Here is an 18,396-nt window from a genome sequence, read left to right as displayed (position 1 = left end):
AAATTACGTTAGAAAATAAATAAAACGCGTCGCAAAAAAGTATACGTCGTCGGCAGGATTCGAACCTGCGCGGGAATATCCCAAAAGATTTCTAGTCTCACGCCTTAACCACTAGGCTACGGCACCTAATAGTAGGCTCTTCAACCTTCGAAGAAATCGCGGGAAATCATTAGAGGTGCGCTACCTTAAGCCTTAATTAAAAATTTAATAGAAAAGTAATGGAATATAACATTGTCGGACCATGTATAAATAGATTAATTCCCAAACTTAACCACACAATGACCAACGCAAAAATTCAAACTGCATGTATTTGAATATGCATCATCACCATCATCATCATCATCATCATCATCATCACCATCATCATCATCATCATCATCATCATCATCATCATCATCATCATCATAGAAGACATCATTATGATGACTTTGTAATAAGAGTAAAGACTGACACATATGTTTAAAGAATTACAAAAAAAATTAATACAGAACAGTGAATCACAAGTAAAATATTTCCATCATTTGTGTAAAATTGCAATATCAGCAATTTGTTGGCACTTCATATAGCAAACCTGAGGATTAGTTCTCCTTCCGAGTCCTCATTTCCTGTTCTTACAACTAAAACAATTGCCAACACTTACTGTAGTCATTGTCCTATACTAGAGTGTAACTAAAGTTTAAGATCTTTTAAATAGCCCTCATTGTGAAATATAAGATAGCAGAAATGGTTTCTTTGATACTTATGAAAATAATAATTTAAATAATTGTTCACTCCCAAGCTAGGTCTGCTGGGAAATTTGTCGTCTGCTAAAATGTCGTCTGCAGAATTTCTACAATTAGCATTTTCTTTGATTTTTTTCAAAGAATACTATCAGAATAGCAAACAGTTTTGATCCTGATGAGACGCCACATTCTGAGGCGTCTCATCTGGATCCAAACTGTTTGCAAAGGCCTCTAAAATTCGGTTCCAGCATTGAAAGAGTTAAGCTGCCTAAACACAACCTTTCATCTTTAACTTTCTTCATCACTCATTGCATTTATAATCCCCAATAATATAACAATATTCTCCATGATCTAAACTCAAGTCATTATCAACTGAATGTTTTATATTATAATTTATCTACTAAATGGTGTGTTGCGACAGTGTTGATGATTATTCCACAATAATACATATTTTTGAAAAAATATTACAAAAATAATACATACAAATACTGAGTGAACAAGAAACCGTCGGAGACGGGTGATGCTCCCCAAAGGTTTTTTTTTCCACAATATTGCACTATATATTCAGATGAAAGGAAACGTCTAGTATTTGGGGGGACAAGAATTGCACTATATGTACAGTTAATGGAAAATTTAAAAGGGCCATAACTCTGTGAAAAATCATCCGACCAGAACCGGCTAATAATATGCACATCTCCTCTTGGTAGTGAAGCTTTCCATAAAGTTTAATTGAATTCCGGTCATTATTTGCTGAGAAATAGCCCGGACAAAAATTGTGCACGGACAGACGGACAAACGGACACAGGCACGGACAGAAGAAGCGGCGGCTATATGCTCCCCCCAAATTTTTTTTAGGGGAGCATAAAAAAGAAAGCACAACATATAGGTACCATACCCTGGCCTTGTTTTTTGATTGCATTGGCAATTACGGAACATTCACTTTTCCATTAACATTGATAAAGACAGTGTATTATGTGAAATTGGAGTGAGTCATCAAACATGGAATAAACATCATGTTGGTGATTTTCTAAAACACACATGTAACTGTTCATTTCATGTTCTGAATATATTTTATTAATATTCTGTATATACTTTCTATCTAATAAGCAATTCCATGACTTCTTCACAGTGATTGTTTTTTTTTAATCATTTTTGCTGCATGACCTGTGTTCATGCATACATTTACATAATTAGAATTTTTTAAGGATGACAAACAATTCAATTAAATATTCAGTTTTGTAGTAAAATACAGTTTAATAATGCAATTATATATCCAAGTGCCTTATTTAATGAATAATTTGACAAAATGAATCGAAACAAGTTAAATAAATTACATTACTTAATTGTTAAAAAATTGTGGTTTTAAAGGACTGATAAAACTGCTAGAAGCCATACTACAATTAAATAATATTGAGATTTATAAACGTTCTAAAGACAAGAGATGTGTTTGTCAGAAACACAATGCTCCCTATTGCGCCGCTTTGAAATAAAATTTTAATATATAATTTGGCAGGTTTAAAAGTTATCTCCCTTTTAAAGCTTATTACTTCCCTTGGATTGTAATTTTTGACTATTGACCTTGAAGGATAACCTTGACCTTTTACCACTCAAAATGTGCAGCTTCATGAGATACACATGCATGCCAAATATCAAGTTGCTATCTTCAATATTGCAAAAGTTATGGCCAATGTTAAAGTTTTCGAACGGACAGACAGACAGACGGACTGACGGACAGTTCAACTGCTATATGCCACCCTACCGGGAACATAAAAGAATTTTTATAAATTTCCTATGTTAAACCCCATAAACACTCAAAAGTGCTGCATATGAGAAAAAACCAAATGTTGCATTTTATTTATTAAAAAAATAAAATTTAAGACACCTGCAATTCGGAATTTTTTGACAGCAATTGGGAAATTTGTAGTATTTTTCTACCTGGGAAAGTGCTGTTTTCCGGTACTTTATAAAGAAGGAAAAAAATTGCTGAAACAACTTACCACTTAAAGTCCGAGGGGTATCACTGCCAAGGGTAACCAACAGACTCCCATTGGAAACACTGAAGCCAGTGAAGGTCAGCACAAACAGGTCAGTATCCTGGGGCTTGGTCACTGCAACGCTACAGGTGAATGTTCTATTCAGCTGGTTTCCGTAGAGAGGTGATTTGATCAGACCTCGGGAACCAGTCATTGTGAAGCTGCATGCTGAGAAAGCCAAAACCTTACTTAACCATATATTAAGTGCAGTTTTAAAACATAAAATTTCAATTTCAGTTTTAAAACATAAAATTTCAATTTAACAAGTTGTGCCTTGATAAGCTATTCTGATTGGTAATTTGCGAAAAATTCATACTGGACACTATGTTTGGCATTTACAAGCAAGAAATGTAAGCACACGACACGGATGCCCCCAACTTTAACTTAGTCACCCCTTCCCAAATAAGTGTGTAAAACTCGAGTTAAACACGAGTTTTATCCGTGTTAAACCAAGCGGTATTGGCAGTTGGTTTTTAGTGGGTTTTGGTATGTTGGTTTTTGTGAGTTTTGGTAAGTTGGTTTTTTCTGTGTTTAAAGTGGGTATTTTTACCAACTTGGTTAAAACTGAGTTAAACACAGAAAAAACTCACTTGTTACATAAATGTGGGCTTTGGTAAGTTGGTTTTTTGTGAGTTTTGGTAAGTTGGTTTTTTGTGAGTTTCGGTATGTTGGTTTTTTGCGAGTTTTGGTAAGTTGGTTTTTTCTGTGTTTAAAGTGGGTATTTTTACCAACTTGGTTAAAACTGAGTTAAACACAGAAAAAACTCACTTGTTACATAAATGTGGGCTTTGGTAAGTTGGTTTTTTGTGAGTTTTGGTATGTTGGTTTTTTGTGAGTTTCGGTATGTTGGTTTTTTGTGAGTTTTGGTATGTTGGTTTTTTCTGTGTTTAAAGTGGGTTTTTTTACCAACTTGGTTAAAACTGAGTTAAACACAGAAAAAACTCACAAAAACCAACATACCAAAACTCACAAAAAACCAACATACCAAAACCCACAAAAAAACCAACATACCAAAACTCACAAAAAACCAACATACCAAAACTCACAAAAAACCAACTTAAACACACTTCTGTCTACAATAGTGTGTTTAAGTTGGTTTTTGTGAGTCTTTTGTTCGCTTAAGGGATCATAAAATTTTGCTTGTTTGACCTGTAACCTTTGTATAAAAAAAAATTTACACCTTAATGGTAAAAAGGTTATTTGAGATAAAATCACAACAGATCATTACAAGCCCCATGTGATTATAAATAAAAGACACACACAATTTGCAAAAAACAATGTTTATATTAAAAAAAACAAATAATGTGAACATTTTTACAGTGCATTTTTAACAAAACCAGGAAAACATCTACCCAAGATACATTATCACAATATGCGAGCACATTTAACATAATAAATTAAAATAAATAACATTCTCCTCTTTGGGCTACCACAGGTAAAAATGGGAGGAAGGGTATGAACCATGATTATATACAGTTTCAGTTATTGAGGGGTGATACAGAGGATAAATTTAATAATAATTGTTTTTAACTGTGTTGGTGGTACCGGATTTATAAAATGACAACATTAAGGAAACCTTCATCCTATCTTTTCCTGGAATAGCCCTTTACACATATTTACACCTATGAACAAAGGAACATATTGCTCAGCACTAAACAGTTTATATATTCTCCCCGCAGTACATGACACGAAGCCTCCTCAAGGCCCATCTCATGTTCTCCTCCACTGTTGATATGGGCAGGGCAAACTTTTTGGAGATGACAACTGAAATGTATATGAACAATCAATGCAGGATTTTACTGTACATTACAGTTTTAAAAAAACATGTAGAAGTTTATTCCACCCAAATCAAGTCTGATCTGAATGACTTGATTTTGGTGGAATAAACTTTTACATTAATATCATCAGTTCAGATATCCCATTTTAACATCATCTACATTAGAAGGATTTCAAAAGAGGTTTTTGAAACAAGGAGGCAAATTACTGTTGCTTGAATTTTTTATATCGTTCAAAATTAGAGCTTGATCGTTAACTTTATACTGGGGTTATTTTTGTCTGCCTATGTGTTAAATTCTCAAAACTTTTATACACAAACACAATTTTTAGTAACTCTTAAATTTTAGCAGTTGTATTAAATTAACGCAAGACAGATTATGTGCTGGAGTCAAATTTGAATCAATTGCATTATGTTTGTTTCAAAATGAATATGGAGGCAGTAGAACACCTATATATTTAAATCCCCTTTTTCCCTATAAAAAAGAATCATACCAACCATGGCGTAGTGTTCAGCAATCAGGAGACCCTCTCGAATCTCCCCCTTAGGGGAGGTTGAACAGCACTTCATAGAGCAGTCACCAGCTGATCAGGTCTGAAAACTATACTGTCATGGCCTTTGCGAGGTGCGTCTTGTGAATGATCTCATTTGAGATCAGGTCCTGAAAGATATTTTATAATGTAAGTGATAAATATTGCTGTTATGGTATATCTTGTTACTATAAATATTATTAATTTAAATCAAAACAAGTTTGTTTGCTTGTTGTTTTTGTTTGTTTATTTTTGCAATTTAAAACCTGTGATCACATGTGACTTAACGCTTGTCATAAATAATTAAAAGAAATTACGTGTGGTAGAAAATACTGTTTGAAAATGTACCAAGATATGTGGTCTCATTTGGCTGTGTGGACTGGTCGGAAGTGTGACGCCTTTCAAATGCTAAAACCTGTATAGTTTTACCTCTCAACAAATCCAACTTTCCTTGGTCAAGGACAGGGCTCGGTTTTCCCACTCCTGATCTACTCAAGTTGGGCTGCTCGTGCAGGGTAAAATCTGGTGTCAAAATCCATACATCAGTTAGTCCCCCTTCTGCTGTCTTTTGGCAGGAATATTCTATCCAAAGAATCTTCCAATCAATGTAAATTTCACCTTGGGAGTTTAACCTTCAAATTTAAAATATAAAAGTTTTCATTGAATATGTGGGAAAGAAATCTGTTCATTAATGACCAGAAATAGGTATAAATAACATTTAAGATGACAATAATCATAAAATACAGCCATAATTATTCAAATGGTGTTGTTTTTCCTTATAATTGCATTACATTTATACTTATCCATTTACATTTCCCAGTGACAATACATAAATATGATAATGATCATAATTAATTCAATATAAAACTAAATAAAAAAGTGATGTAAAAATGAAAATACAAACCTAAAACAACTGTTCTTCAGTATTCCAAGATAACAGGCAGTTGATGAATTATGAGACCATATCACTTTAACCATCCACTTTGAATCTCCTTTGCAACAAACTTATTGTTGATTTACACATTGTAGTACATACACATTGTTTTCACCACACAATACTTCATGCTGAAAGTTATTCAAGACATTTTAAACTAGAATTATAAGTCTTAATGTTACTCAATTATACCTTAAAGCTCAAAGTCAGTTGATGAAAACCCCCTTTGTTTTCAAAACATAACTTCCTGTCTCCAGCCAATCAAAATCGCTTGTTTTCAAATAGATGGTGGCTCAGCCAATCAAAAGTCTATCAACACCCCTTTGTTAGGCCTATAGATGGAGCACTGATACTGTGATAAGAATTAATGTTTATGATTTAATTGGGGGGGGGGGGGGGGGGGGGAGGGCTAATCTCTTATGTGTGTCAGCCAATTACTAAATCTGAGAAATATCTACTGATTTCAACACCAACATATATGTATTTATTGAATAATACACAGCACCCTTAGCATATTATATTTAATTGTGAATATTTAAAAAAAAACATGCTGAATGGTGTTAGCAAATAATATTAATAGTATAAATATTATTTATTTTTATTGCCTTTTAAATTGTATGTTAAAGGTCAATGTGGTAGGCATTAATTGTATTGGGGTTAAATATCAGTATAAGAAAGTTAAAATAGTTATTGTTTTTATGTTGAGGAGATATAATTGATGCTGGCAAGCCCACATAAGTTTCCATATATTAATCAACACTTTCACACTGAAACTAGTTTTATTTATTATAGAAACAGTGTCACTCTCCCCCTCAAAAAATGAATAAAAAAACACACTGTAAGTCTATTGAATTCTCCAAAGAACATGAATTAAATGGAAGTATACACATTTTTATAGATGTGTGATTGTTCTTATAATATATTTAATATTTATGTATTGATTCAAAGTGAAAGACAAACAATTTCATATTCAGGTATAAAACTAAGTTTGAACATTTTAACATTTTTATAGTATCTGTGAACCTGTGATGTTCTGAAAGAGCAATTTTTATCCGAAGTTTCCTTAAAATTATGGGGAGCCCATAAATGTACTAAAGGTGCAATGGCAAACAAGCTGTAAAAAAGCCCCTTTACAATTCACCTTGATAATATATGGCTATAAACATGAAACAAAGACCTAGTTGAAGAATTATTGTTTTATTGTTGAGTTATGTTAATAAACAAAAGACCAACTTATTGATAAGTGTGTTAAAGTGAGTCTTTTAGCCTTGTTGCGGCTTTCAAATTATTTATAAAAAGACCAACTTAAACTCGCTTTAACCCACTTCTGTTTATAAAAAGACCCACTTCTGTTGTAAAAGACTCGCTTATGAAACAAAAAGACACACTTAAACACACATAAACCAACTCATAAATAAAAAGACTCACTTTTGACACATAAAAAACCAACTTCTTACAGCAAAAAAACTCGCTTTAACACACATCTACTTTAAAAAACCAACTTTAAACTCAGTTAAGCACAGTTTAGCTCACATAAAACTCGCTTTTATTAGCAAAAACCAACTTCCGCTCAGAAAAACTTAGAAAAAACACAGTTTTATGTTGGTTTAAGTGTGTTTTGGTATGAAAGTAGGTTAACTTTTTGCAAGGGACTACTTAAAAGCATAACTGTGTAAATGTTTTTGAGATATAAATTGCCTTTATTTTATTCAAAACCATGCTGAATGTTTAAAATGCACTAAGTGACCCTGTGACCTAGATTTTGGCCCGGCATGGCCCATGTTAGAACTCAGCGTAGACATTATCTAGATACAACTTCTGATCAAGATTGGGGAAGATCGGATGAAAACTACTTGAATTAGAGAGTGGACACCATGATGAATGTTTAATATGCACTAAGTGACCCCGTGACCTAGTTTTTGGTCTGGCATGACCCATGTTCGAACTTGGCCTAGACATTATCTAGATACAACTTTTGACCAAGTTTGGTGAAGATCGGATGAGAACTACTTGAATTAGAGAGCGGACACAAAAAGTGTGACGGACGGACAGACAGACAGACAGAGTGTCGACCAACCGACCGACGGACAGTGCGAAAACTATATGCCGCCCGTTGGGGGCATAAACAATCTTGCTAAAATGAGGAAAATGCGTCAAAATTTCACCCTAATTATAAGTTGTTTATAAAAAAAAAAAATTTAAGTTGAAGAGGCGAGTGGAAAAAAAATTAAACAAATTTGAAAACAGGAAAATTTTCGAACGAGCGAAGAATAAAAAAAACCAACACATTTCGATACAAAAATATTGCATTAACAAGAGGTACAGGTTTAAACAGCTATAGTTTACATTCAAATCAATTCTTATACAAAGAAAAGAATCTATATGCAAACAAGGGCTGTTTGTAAAACATGCATGCCCCCCATATGGGCTGTCCATTGTAGTGGCAGCCATTGTGTGAGTACGATTTTTGTCACTGTGACCTTGACCTTTTATCTAGTGACCTGAAAATCAATAGGGGTCATCTGCGAGTCACGATCAATGTACCTATGAAGTGTCATGATCCTAGGCAAAAGCGTTCTTGAGTTATCATCCGAAAATCATTTTACTTTTTCGGGTCACTGTGACCTTGACCTTTGACCTTGTGACCTCAAAATCAATAGGGGTCATCTGCGAGTCATGATCAATCTACCTATGAAGTTTCATGATCCAAGGCGTATGCGTTCTTGAGTTATCATCCGAAAACCATTTTACTATTTCAGGTCACCGTGACCTTGACCTTTGACCTAGTGACCTCAAAAACAATAGGGGTCATCTGCAAGTCATGATCAATCTACCCATGAAGTTTCATGATCCTAGTAGGCGTATGCGTTCTTGAGTTATCATCCGGAAACCATTTTACTATTTCGGGTCACCGTGACCTTGACCTTTGACCTAGTGACCTCAAAATTGATAGGGGTCATCTGCGAGTCATGATCAATCTACCCATGAAGTTTCATGATCCTAGGCGTATGCGTTCTTGAGTTATCATCCGGAAACCATTTTACTATTTCGGGTCACCGTGACCTTGACCTTTGACCTAGTGACCTCAAAATCAATAGGGGTCATCTGCGAGTCATGATCAATCTACCCATGAAGTTTCATGATCCTATGCGTATGCGTTCTTGAGTTATCATCCGGAAACCATTTTACTATTTCGGGTCACCGTGACCTTGACCTTTGACCTAGTGACCTCAAAATCAATAGGGGTCATCTGCGAGTCATGATCAATGTACCTATGAAGTTTCATGATCCTAGCCCCAAGCGTTCTTGAGTTATCATATGACAACCACCTGGTGGACGGACCGACCGACCGACCTACCGACCGACCGACCGACCGACCGACCGACCGACATGAGCAAAGCAATATACCCCCTCTTCTTCGAAGGGGGTCATAAAAAGCAATAATATATCTATGAGTTACATACTTTTTAAATAAAAATGCACTAAAATTAAGTTTCAGCACTTAAACTTTAAAATGTAGAACACATGTCTAAAGCTAGTGTTTTCATATCAGAAAAAGCATAACTTGTAAGTTTTAATTAAACATCTTCTAATGCAATTAGTAAACCAAGAGCACCGTATAACGGGTACCACGCTCGGCTGCTGAAGCTTGTCAAATTTTTTTCTTTTTTTTAGAGGTCACAGTGACCTTGACCTTTGACCTAGTGACCCAAAATGGGTGTGGCGTGTAGAACTCATCAAGGTGCATCTACATATGAAGTTTCAAAGTTGTAGGTGGAAGCACTTTGATTTTAGAGCCAATGTAAAGGTTTTAGCACGACGCCGGGGGACGGAAGACATGCAGCGGACGGTGGACGACGAGCAGGCTATGACAATACCTCGGGTTTTCTTCGAAAACAGCCTCGCTAATAATGTTTATATTTTTATATTGAATAACTCTTCCATGAAGATTCTGTGCTGTTATATGAATTTGCAGCTGTTAAAGCTTCCGATACGATTTCATGTCGGAACGATGCTACAGCATATTAACGTTAAACGATATGAGGTCGATTTATTGGAGTAAGTAGCATATGACCTTTGACCACGAAATATAACCATATCATTAAAGTGAGGGACACATGTCTACCTACTGCTGCTTATATTTGTTTGAAGTTTTCAGTAGTGAAAGCTGTGAAAAGGTATACCATGTTGCAAGCTGTGAAAAGGTATACCATGTTGCAATTGCACTTGAAGAGGGACAATCATCAAAATGATAATGACAGACAGTCGGACAAAGGCCATGCATATAATCCATTGTCAATACCTTATTTTAAAAGGGGCATATTGATGACTTGTACGGTATTGTATTTTTCTGAAATAATTGTAAACATTACAAAGAACTGTTTTGATGTTTCTAAAATACACGGACCTAGCTGTAAAACATGTTCCGTCAACCATGTATTTTAATACTTCTCAAACATTGTACCTGTGACTCTTTTAGAACCAGCCTTTAGTGATTTTATTTTTATTTTTTGTTCACTTAAAATAGCATTATAGGAAAAATTTGCCTACATATAGGGAAATACGGTCCATATGCCCATTTAATAAAGAAAATGCATAAAAAACTTATTTGAATGTGTTTGTTCACGTTTGAACATGCAACTATCAGCAGATACCGTTGAAGCATGTTCGTTTTGATACATGCTTCAAATGTATCTGCTGATAGTTGCATGTTCTAACGTGAACAAACACATTCAAATAAGTCAAAGAACAAAGCAGATTCCATTTTAATAACTAGCTAAAATTATTCAAAAATCATTATCAATTTGTTAGTGAAGTGAAATTATCAATATATTGCCATCAATAAGATTCCAAACGGGTTTATGGAAGCAGGACACCACCTAATAAACCTTCCATGTTGATAGGCAAAACATAATCTGTATAATTATACTCCACATATTTGGCAAATAATCGAGGTACCCTTACAAACAATTTCTTATTTTACCGATTTCGCTAGATGATTATCTGTTAATTAACCAAAATTTAAACATTTTTTTGTAAATAGTGTTATTTCGTTTGTTCAAACATAATGCATACATTCTTTTTTGAAATAGGACAATTGTTTACATTCTTTTTTGAAATAGGACAATTATTTGGAAAATCGTTATTTTTCCAAACTCAAAGGCCATAATTCAACAAGAGTGCCACAATAAAAACTACAAAAATCTTTCAAACCCTTGATTTGCTACAGACTAGGATTTGATATTTGACCTTGAATTGTGACATTGACCTTTGACCTATTGACACGCTCCTTGTGCATGACACTGTGTCTCATCAAGCAGATCACTTTTGGCCAAGGTATTTGAAATCCATTCATGCTGAACAAAGGCTCCAGACAAAGTGTTACAATCAAATTTCCTAAAAGTGAAATTTGAACTTAAATTCTGACATTGACCTTTCACATAGAACACTCTGCCTCATTATTCCAATCATTTATGGCACATAATGTAAAATCCAGCCAGGCTGGACATTTATACTTAAGAAAAATATATATTTGAACAGAAAAGGAACAGAAAAAGGTACACAACTGCTCCAGGTTTTCCTATATGTCCCATTTTTCACACAGGCAAATAAAAACTTATCTTTTTTTCAATGCTAAAATATTATGAAGCCTTTATGAATACAAGGTAACTGTCTATCACAAATACCTGAAGTATCGTAATTTGCACTGATGTTTCCCGTAACAGTACCAGCGATGGCAGTCCTCTGTAGTACAACTTTCGTGAAATTGGACAGTGAGATTACAACTTCAATACCTGAAAATTACAAATTATACACAATCAACTTCTGTGTTAATGTATTTATAATACATACTAATAGCACAGACAAATTTACCTAAAGTTTAGCTGTATTTTTTTTATCCAAAATTAAATTCTTTTTTTTGGTGGGACTTATATGAGAGCTAAGCTAAAACTCCTGATGTTTCTATAACAAATATAATCTGCAAATATTTGTACTTGCTACATTTCTCATAATTAATATTGCAATCTTAAACAAATGTTCCGCGGTCGGAAAAAATATGCTCCCCCCAAACGTGGCCTTGACCGTGACCTGAAAATCAATAGGGGTCATCTGCAAGTTATGATCAATGTATCTATGAAGTTTCATGATCCTAGGCCTAAGCGTTCTTGAGTTATCATCCGGAAACCATTTGGTGGATGGACCGACAGACCGACGGACAGACAGACATGTGCAATACAATATACCTCCTCTTCTCCGAAGGGGGGCATAAAAATAAAGTACCAGTATACCAATTTTTCTACTGTGTTTTTTTGTACAGATATTTCTGTACATATATTACAATACACAAAAGAGACGGTGTCAAAATGACTGAAAGTTAAAAGGTTGAACCCAGATTGCCTTGGTAAGCAGCACAATTGTACCAACCACTGCGCTTACAGAACAGCCTTAAGATGAACTCTTCATTAAAAACTAATTCACACTTTTTATATTTTTATTCACACAAACCCTTGAATTTCTCAACACTTTTATAAAGTAACAAAGATATTTAGTGTAATGTATCTACTTTGCAAACTTAATGAAACAAATGTTTGTAAACCCAGAAAACAATTAAGATTTGCTTTTTTGATGTAAATAAGGCATTAACAAGAATGTAAATTGCAGATTTTTTTTTTAATGAGGTTTTTAGAAAAAACAATATAATTTTTTATTTCATTTATAGCAAATTCTTGAAAGGTATGTTAAACAAGACTGTTGCCAAGCAATATATGTCCCCTACCGGCCCCACCATTGTCAGTAATTTGTTTTGGTTGCCATAGCAACTAGAATCTTCGATGTAGGAACAACATGAAATGACATGCATAATTTGCATATTGCCATCTATCCATGTTTCAAGTTTTATGAAAAAATATTAAGAACTTTCAAAGTTATCGTAGGATCCAGAAAAGTGTGACAGACAGACAGACTCACAGACAGCAAACCATAAGTCTGTTAAAATGTGACAAAACAATTACTATTCCATTTAAATGTTGGCTATTATTAGAAGTAGCATTACTAAGATTACAAACAACACAACGCCATGGCAACTTACCATTGCTGTCTGTGAGGTTGGCAATCACAGTATCGTTCTCCGTGGTAACCAAAAGGTGCACAAGAGTTGGATTGAGATTCAGCCCAGAAAACTGCAGCGTATTCTGAAAATACATATTACAGCGATTTTAGTGAGAACAGTAGTCCAAAGTCCTCCTAAAATGTTTTTCTTCTTTAGATCTGACACTGTTTTTTTCTCTAACCATTCTGAAAATCAGGCCATAGCTCTTTGGATTAGGAAAAGTTGCTTTGTTTTGTGAAAATTCAATTACTTTTATTATGGTTACTTTAACTATATAATTAATCATAGAGGTGTTGTTGTTTTTTCAAATATGTTTGTGCTAGCTGAAAATCGTAGAGCCATTATAGGAAGATGAACTGACATTTCAAATTATTTAATGTACTTTTTGAGATTGTGAATAGGGTAGAATGCCAACTAAAAATTTGACAAGAAATCTCACTGGTTCATGGAAACAAATCTATACATGTAATATTTTATATGAACACAGACCTAAGAAATGTTGTTCCTCTTCAGCCCCAGAAAAAAGTTACGTGATAAGGATATCATAAAACTGTAGCTTGCATATTCATCATGCATCGAACAAAAATATTGTCTCCCATTAATGTGTTAACTTAGTACATGGACAAAAGGGCACAAAAATTGCATTACAAAAATGGTGTTTTTTTAATGGAAACTAATTTTTTTTATTTATTTTGGTTCCTTGTCTTTTCAGATTTCCAAGAAGTATTCATGGAAATATGGACATGCATTTCCAAAATTATTGCTCATGTCCATGCATGCAAATAATCAACCACATTTGCTGCAGGAGTTTTTAAGGATATCAAGAGCACCACATAGTGGGTGCCAACGCTCGGCTGCGGGTGAAGTTTAGAATAAATGAAAGCTTGTCAGAATAATTAATTATTTTAATTGTTTTTTTATATTAGAAGTCACAGTGACCTTGACCTTCAACCTAGTGACCCAAAAATGAGTGTGGCATGTAGAACTCATCAAGGTGCAGCTACATATGAAGTTTCAAAGTTATAGGTGGAAGCACTTTGATTTTAGAGCCAATGTTAAGGTTTCAGCACGACGCAGACGATGGACGAGCTGGCTTTGACAATACCTCGGGTTTTCTCCGAAAACAGCCGAGCTAATAAATATTAGCAGATAGATAACTCATATGTCCTTTCAACAAGAAATACTGAAAGCACAAGGGTGGGCAACCATGGCCAAAATTTAGACACTCACTGAAAAAACAGGCTTAATGCGCAAATGCATACAGTGTCATCCCCAATTAGCCTGTGCAGTCTTCACAGGCTTATCAGGGACGACACATTTTGCCTTTTATACTGGATTTTTGCTAAGTAAAGACTTCCTTTAAACAAAATATACTAATAAAGCAGACAGTGTTGTCCCTGATTAGCATTTGCAGACTGCACAAGCTAATCTGGGACAAGACTTTACGCCCATGTATTATGCCCCATTTTCCCAAAGTGTTGTTCAAACGTATTTTTCTAACTCTAGTTTTCTACAGTACAGCCTTACTTGGGTGGTGTTGGTCACATTCAGTCGCCAGGTACAGTTCGCCCCAAGCGCTGGAAACTTGTCTATCTGCCAGGCATTGAATGGCTCAGTGAAAGTAGTCTCAGGCGTACAATTCTGGCCTAAAAGGGGACGATCATAACAATATACTTTGTCATTAAATTTTATCTGAGAAGCATGAAAAAGACTCGTTTACACGGTTTTGTATTGTGCTGTATTTGTATAAAATGTCTACAGCCTTGAAATAACTTACATTAAGTAACAAGGATACCAGCTACAATGTGTTGGACACTCAACTTTTTATATAAATTCAGGATGTTGTTTAAATAAAAGGTTCATGAATAGTGAGTCAGATGAAGTATCTCACAGTATATAACCTAATGAATGCCCTCGGGGCCTTACATTTTACTAAGGGGTGGCGTTCGTTAGATGTCAATATAAAGGCAATATTGAATACATACCACTAAAAAAATACAATAATTATTTGACTGTGTAGCTCATTATTCAAACATTCAAGTCAAAGAATTACCTAAAATAATTTTTAAAAATGCTTTGAAAAGCTCCCACATGCAACTGTGGTCCAAAATTAAAACAGGTTTAATATTTCATTAAGTACTTTATAAAACATCTACATGCAACTGTGACCCATATTTCAAACATGAAGACCTACAAAAAAACTTCCCCCGTAAGAAGCAAAGTAAAAATGGCTTTTGCAACCAGCATAAAACCAGAACAGCCTGGGAATAACTCTCAGTCTGTTCAGGTTTTATGCTGTTTGCTGCTCATCAGTATCTAAGGGAGTTGGAAATGAAGCCTTTCAAACTTGAATTTAGTAAGAAAGGTATTTAATTAAATGTAAATTTTTAAAGGACTACAAATGTGTAAAAATACGTATCTAAGTGGTAAAGGGTTAATATTTCATTAAGTACGTTATAAAACATCTACATGCAACTTTGACACCATATTTCAAACATGAAGAACTTCAAAAAACTCTTACCAGCAAAAATTACCCATATTTAACAACATTTAATTTCAGGAATAACTTTTTGAAGTCCCACCTGCAACTGTTCCCATGACAGCACAGGCTACCACAACAAATAAACTGATTCTCTGCATCATGTCCTGCAATAAAAAGCATTATTGAAAAAAAAACTTCTGAGACAATATCATAAATAATTTTCAAACATTGTTTCATTCAATATTTTAAACACATCCTTAATCATTTTGACTAGTAAACGTATCATGTTTTCAGGGGTTTTCAGCCTTATATAACAGAGGCCTATAAAGGCAGCTTCCAAATGGGAATTTTTTTTAAATTCATGCAGTTTTCCCAAAAAACCTAACTTACACCAGCTTTTTCATTTCCAAAAGCAGTAATTTTAGAAAGTATTTTACCCAAAACAAGCAATTTCTTCCCAAAATCCAATACTGGCAATAGGCTATAGGGCCTTTTCCCAATAAAGCGAGGAAAACCCCTGTGGTTTAAATACTAGATAAAATATCCAACCTTCCAATATCTTCTTCCTGGTTATCAAATATCTGACATGGCCTTCAGAATAATTACACACACATAAATGTGCCTAGCATGCAACATAATCTTAAAGCTACTTCTTCATTAATTGGCAAATGGATTAAACCCTAAACCAACACAAATTTTACCAAAACAATTTCTTAACTTCATAGCAGAAGTACATATATTCCATATAAATATAGGTGATGAATTAATCATAATTCACTGATGATGCATAATGCTGATTATGGCCACCAATGTTTCACCCATTCAGATCATTTACCCTCAGTGATTTTTTTTGCTCAAATTTACAGCCGAATTTCGGCTGCTTCCCAATCGCAAAAATACACGTTTTTTCCCAAAATTCTGACCAAACCAAAATTTCCCAAAAAAGCCCAACTTCCAAAAAAAAACAAAAAAAAAAAACATTTTTTTTTTTTTTTTTTTTTTTAGAAAGAAGTCTCATATAACTTAATTATGATTTCTTAAATCTAGATCTCAACTTTATTTTTTAAACATCTTACAAAATATATAACTTGAATTTAGTCATTTTTGTCCATAAATCATTCCCAAACTTGCCACTTTTATTGATTAAAACAAACTTGCCACATTTATTGATTAAAAAAAACAACAATTTGACCAGACTCCTTTTCTAGAAAACTCCCTGAACATGCACTTAAAAACAATATCACTTCTGTTACTTATAATCCTATTTATAATGCTTCATTTTTCCCAATTTCATGGTTTATCGCGCTATTTTTCCCAATTTCACGGTTTATCGTGCTAATTTTCCCAATTCAAAAGGCACAGGCTGTAACAAATTAAAGCAAAAACAAGAGTTCCGCGGTCGGAGATGACCGCATTGAAGCCGGATTTTTGATTTAAATGACAGGAAAGTACCTTTCGTGTTTTTGTCAATGCAATACTTAAATTACTGAAATATTGTTCAAAGGTCAAAATGAAATGTAAGTACTTTTCAAGGCATGAGCAAACCTTGTGTTATGTTTTGAATGCATGCATATACATGAACAACAAGTTTGAAGACTCTAGGTACAAGCATACCAAAGTTATAACATGGAATAAGAACTTTAACATTTTTACCTACCAAAGTTATAAGAACTTTAACATTTTTACATTCAAGGTCACAGTGACCTTGACCTTAGAATGAATGACCTTGAAATGACCAGTGGTCATCTAAGTGTGCTTGCAAACCTTCATGTCAAGTTTGAAGACTCTATGTCCAAGCATACCAAAGTTATAACAATTTTAACATTTTAACATTTAAGGTCACAGTGACCTTGACCTTCAAATGAATGACATTGAAATGACCAGTGGTCATCTTCTAGTACTGGCCAATCTTTATTTCAAGTTTGAAGACTCTAGGTACAAGCATACCAAAGTTATAACATGAAATAAGAACTTTAACATTTTTACATTCAAGGTCACAGTGACCTTGACCTTCAAATGAATGACCTTGAAATGACCAGTGGTTACTAACTAGTTATGGCCAACCTTCATGTCAAGTTTCAAGACTCTAGGTCCAAGCATACCAAAGTTATAACAACTTTAACATTTTTTATATTGAAGGTCACAGTGACCTTGACCTTCAAATGAATGACCTTGAAATGACCAGTGGTCATCTGTTAATCCTGGCCAACCTTCATGTCAAGTTTGAAGACTCTAGGTCCAAGCATACCAAAGTTATACCATGAAATAAGAACTTTAACATTTTTACATTCAAGGTCACAGTGACCTTGACCTTCAAATGAATGACCTTGAAATGACCAGTGGTTACTAACTAGTTATGGCCAACCTTCATGTCAAGTTTCAAGACTCTAGGTCCAAGCATACCAAAGTTATAACAACTTTAACATTTTTTATATTGAAGGTCACAGTGACCTTGACCTTCAAATGAATGACCTTGAAATGACCAGTGGTCATCTGTTAATCCTGGCCAACCTTCATGTCAAGTTTGAAGACTCTAGGTCCAAGCATACCAAAGTTATACCATGAAATAAGAACTTTAACATTTTTACATTCAAGGTCACAGTGACCTTGACCTTCAAATGAATGACCTTGAAATGACCAGTGGTTACTAACTAGTTATGGCCAACCTTCATGTCAAGTTTCAAGACTCTAGGTCCAAGCATACCAAAGTTATAACAACTTTAACATTTTTTATATTGAAGGTCACAGTGACCTTGACCTTCAAATGAATGACCTTGAAATGACCAGTGGTCATCTGTAAATCCTGGCCA

The 18,396-nt window shown here is 34.4% G+C and overlaps 1 protein-coding gene across 1 annotated transcript in view; it reads right to left on the bottom strand.

Annotated features, from left to right (window-relative positions):
• The window catches only part of LOC127838508 (uncharacterized), a 115,316-nt gene that overhangs the window by 76,433 nt on the left and 20,487 nt on the right, over positions 1-18,396 (bottom strand). Inside the window, exons 2-6 of the mRNA XM_052366295.1 lie at positions 15,687-15,750; positions 14,632-14,750; positions 13,084-13,186; positions 11,681-11,788; positions 2,720-2,923 (exon numbers count right to left, since the gene is read on the bottom strand). Of these exons, the coding sequence (XP_052222255.1) occupies positions 2,720-2,923; positions 11,681-11,788; positions 13,084-13,186; positions 14,632-14,750; positions 15,687-15,747 (595 nt within the window). The 5' untranslated portion in view covers positions 15,748-15,750. The remainder of the gene's footprint in view (positions 1-2,719; positions 2,924-11,680; positions 11,789-13,083; positions 13,187-14,631; positions 14,751-15,686; positions 15,751-18,396) is intronic.

This window comes from Dreissena polymorpha, chromosome 7 (genome assembly GCF_020536995.1).
Source record: "Dreissena polymorpha isolate Duluth1 chromosome 7, UMN_Dpol_1.0, whole genome shotgun sequence".
Lineage (NCBI taxonomy): Eukaryota > Metazoa > Mollusca > Bivalvia > Myida > Dreissenidae > Dreissena > Dreissena polymorpha.
This window is presented reverse-complemented; position numbering and strand designations above follow the sequence as displayed.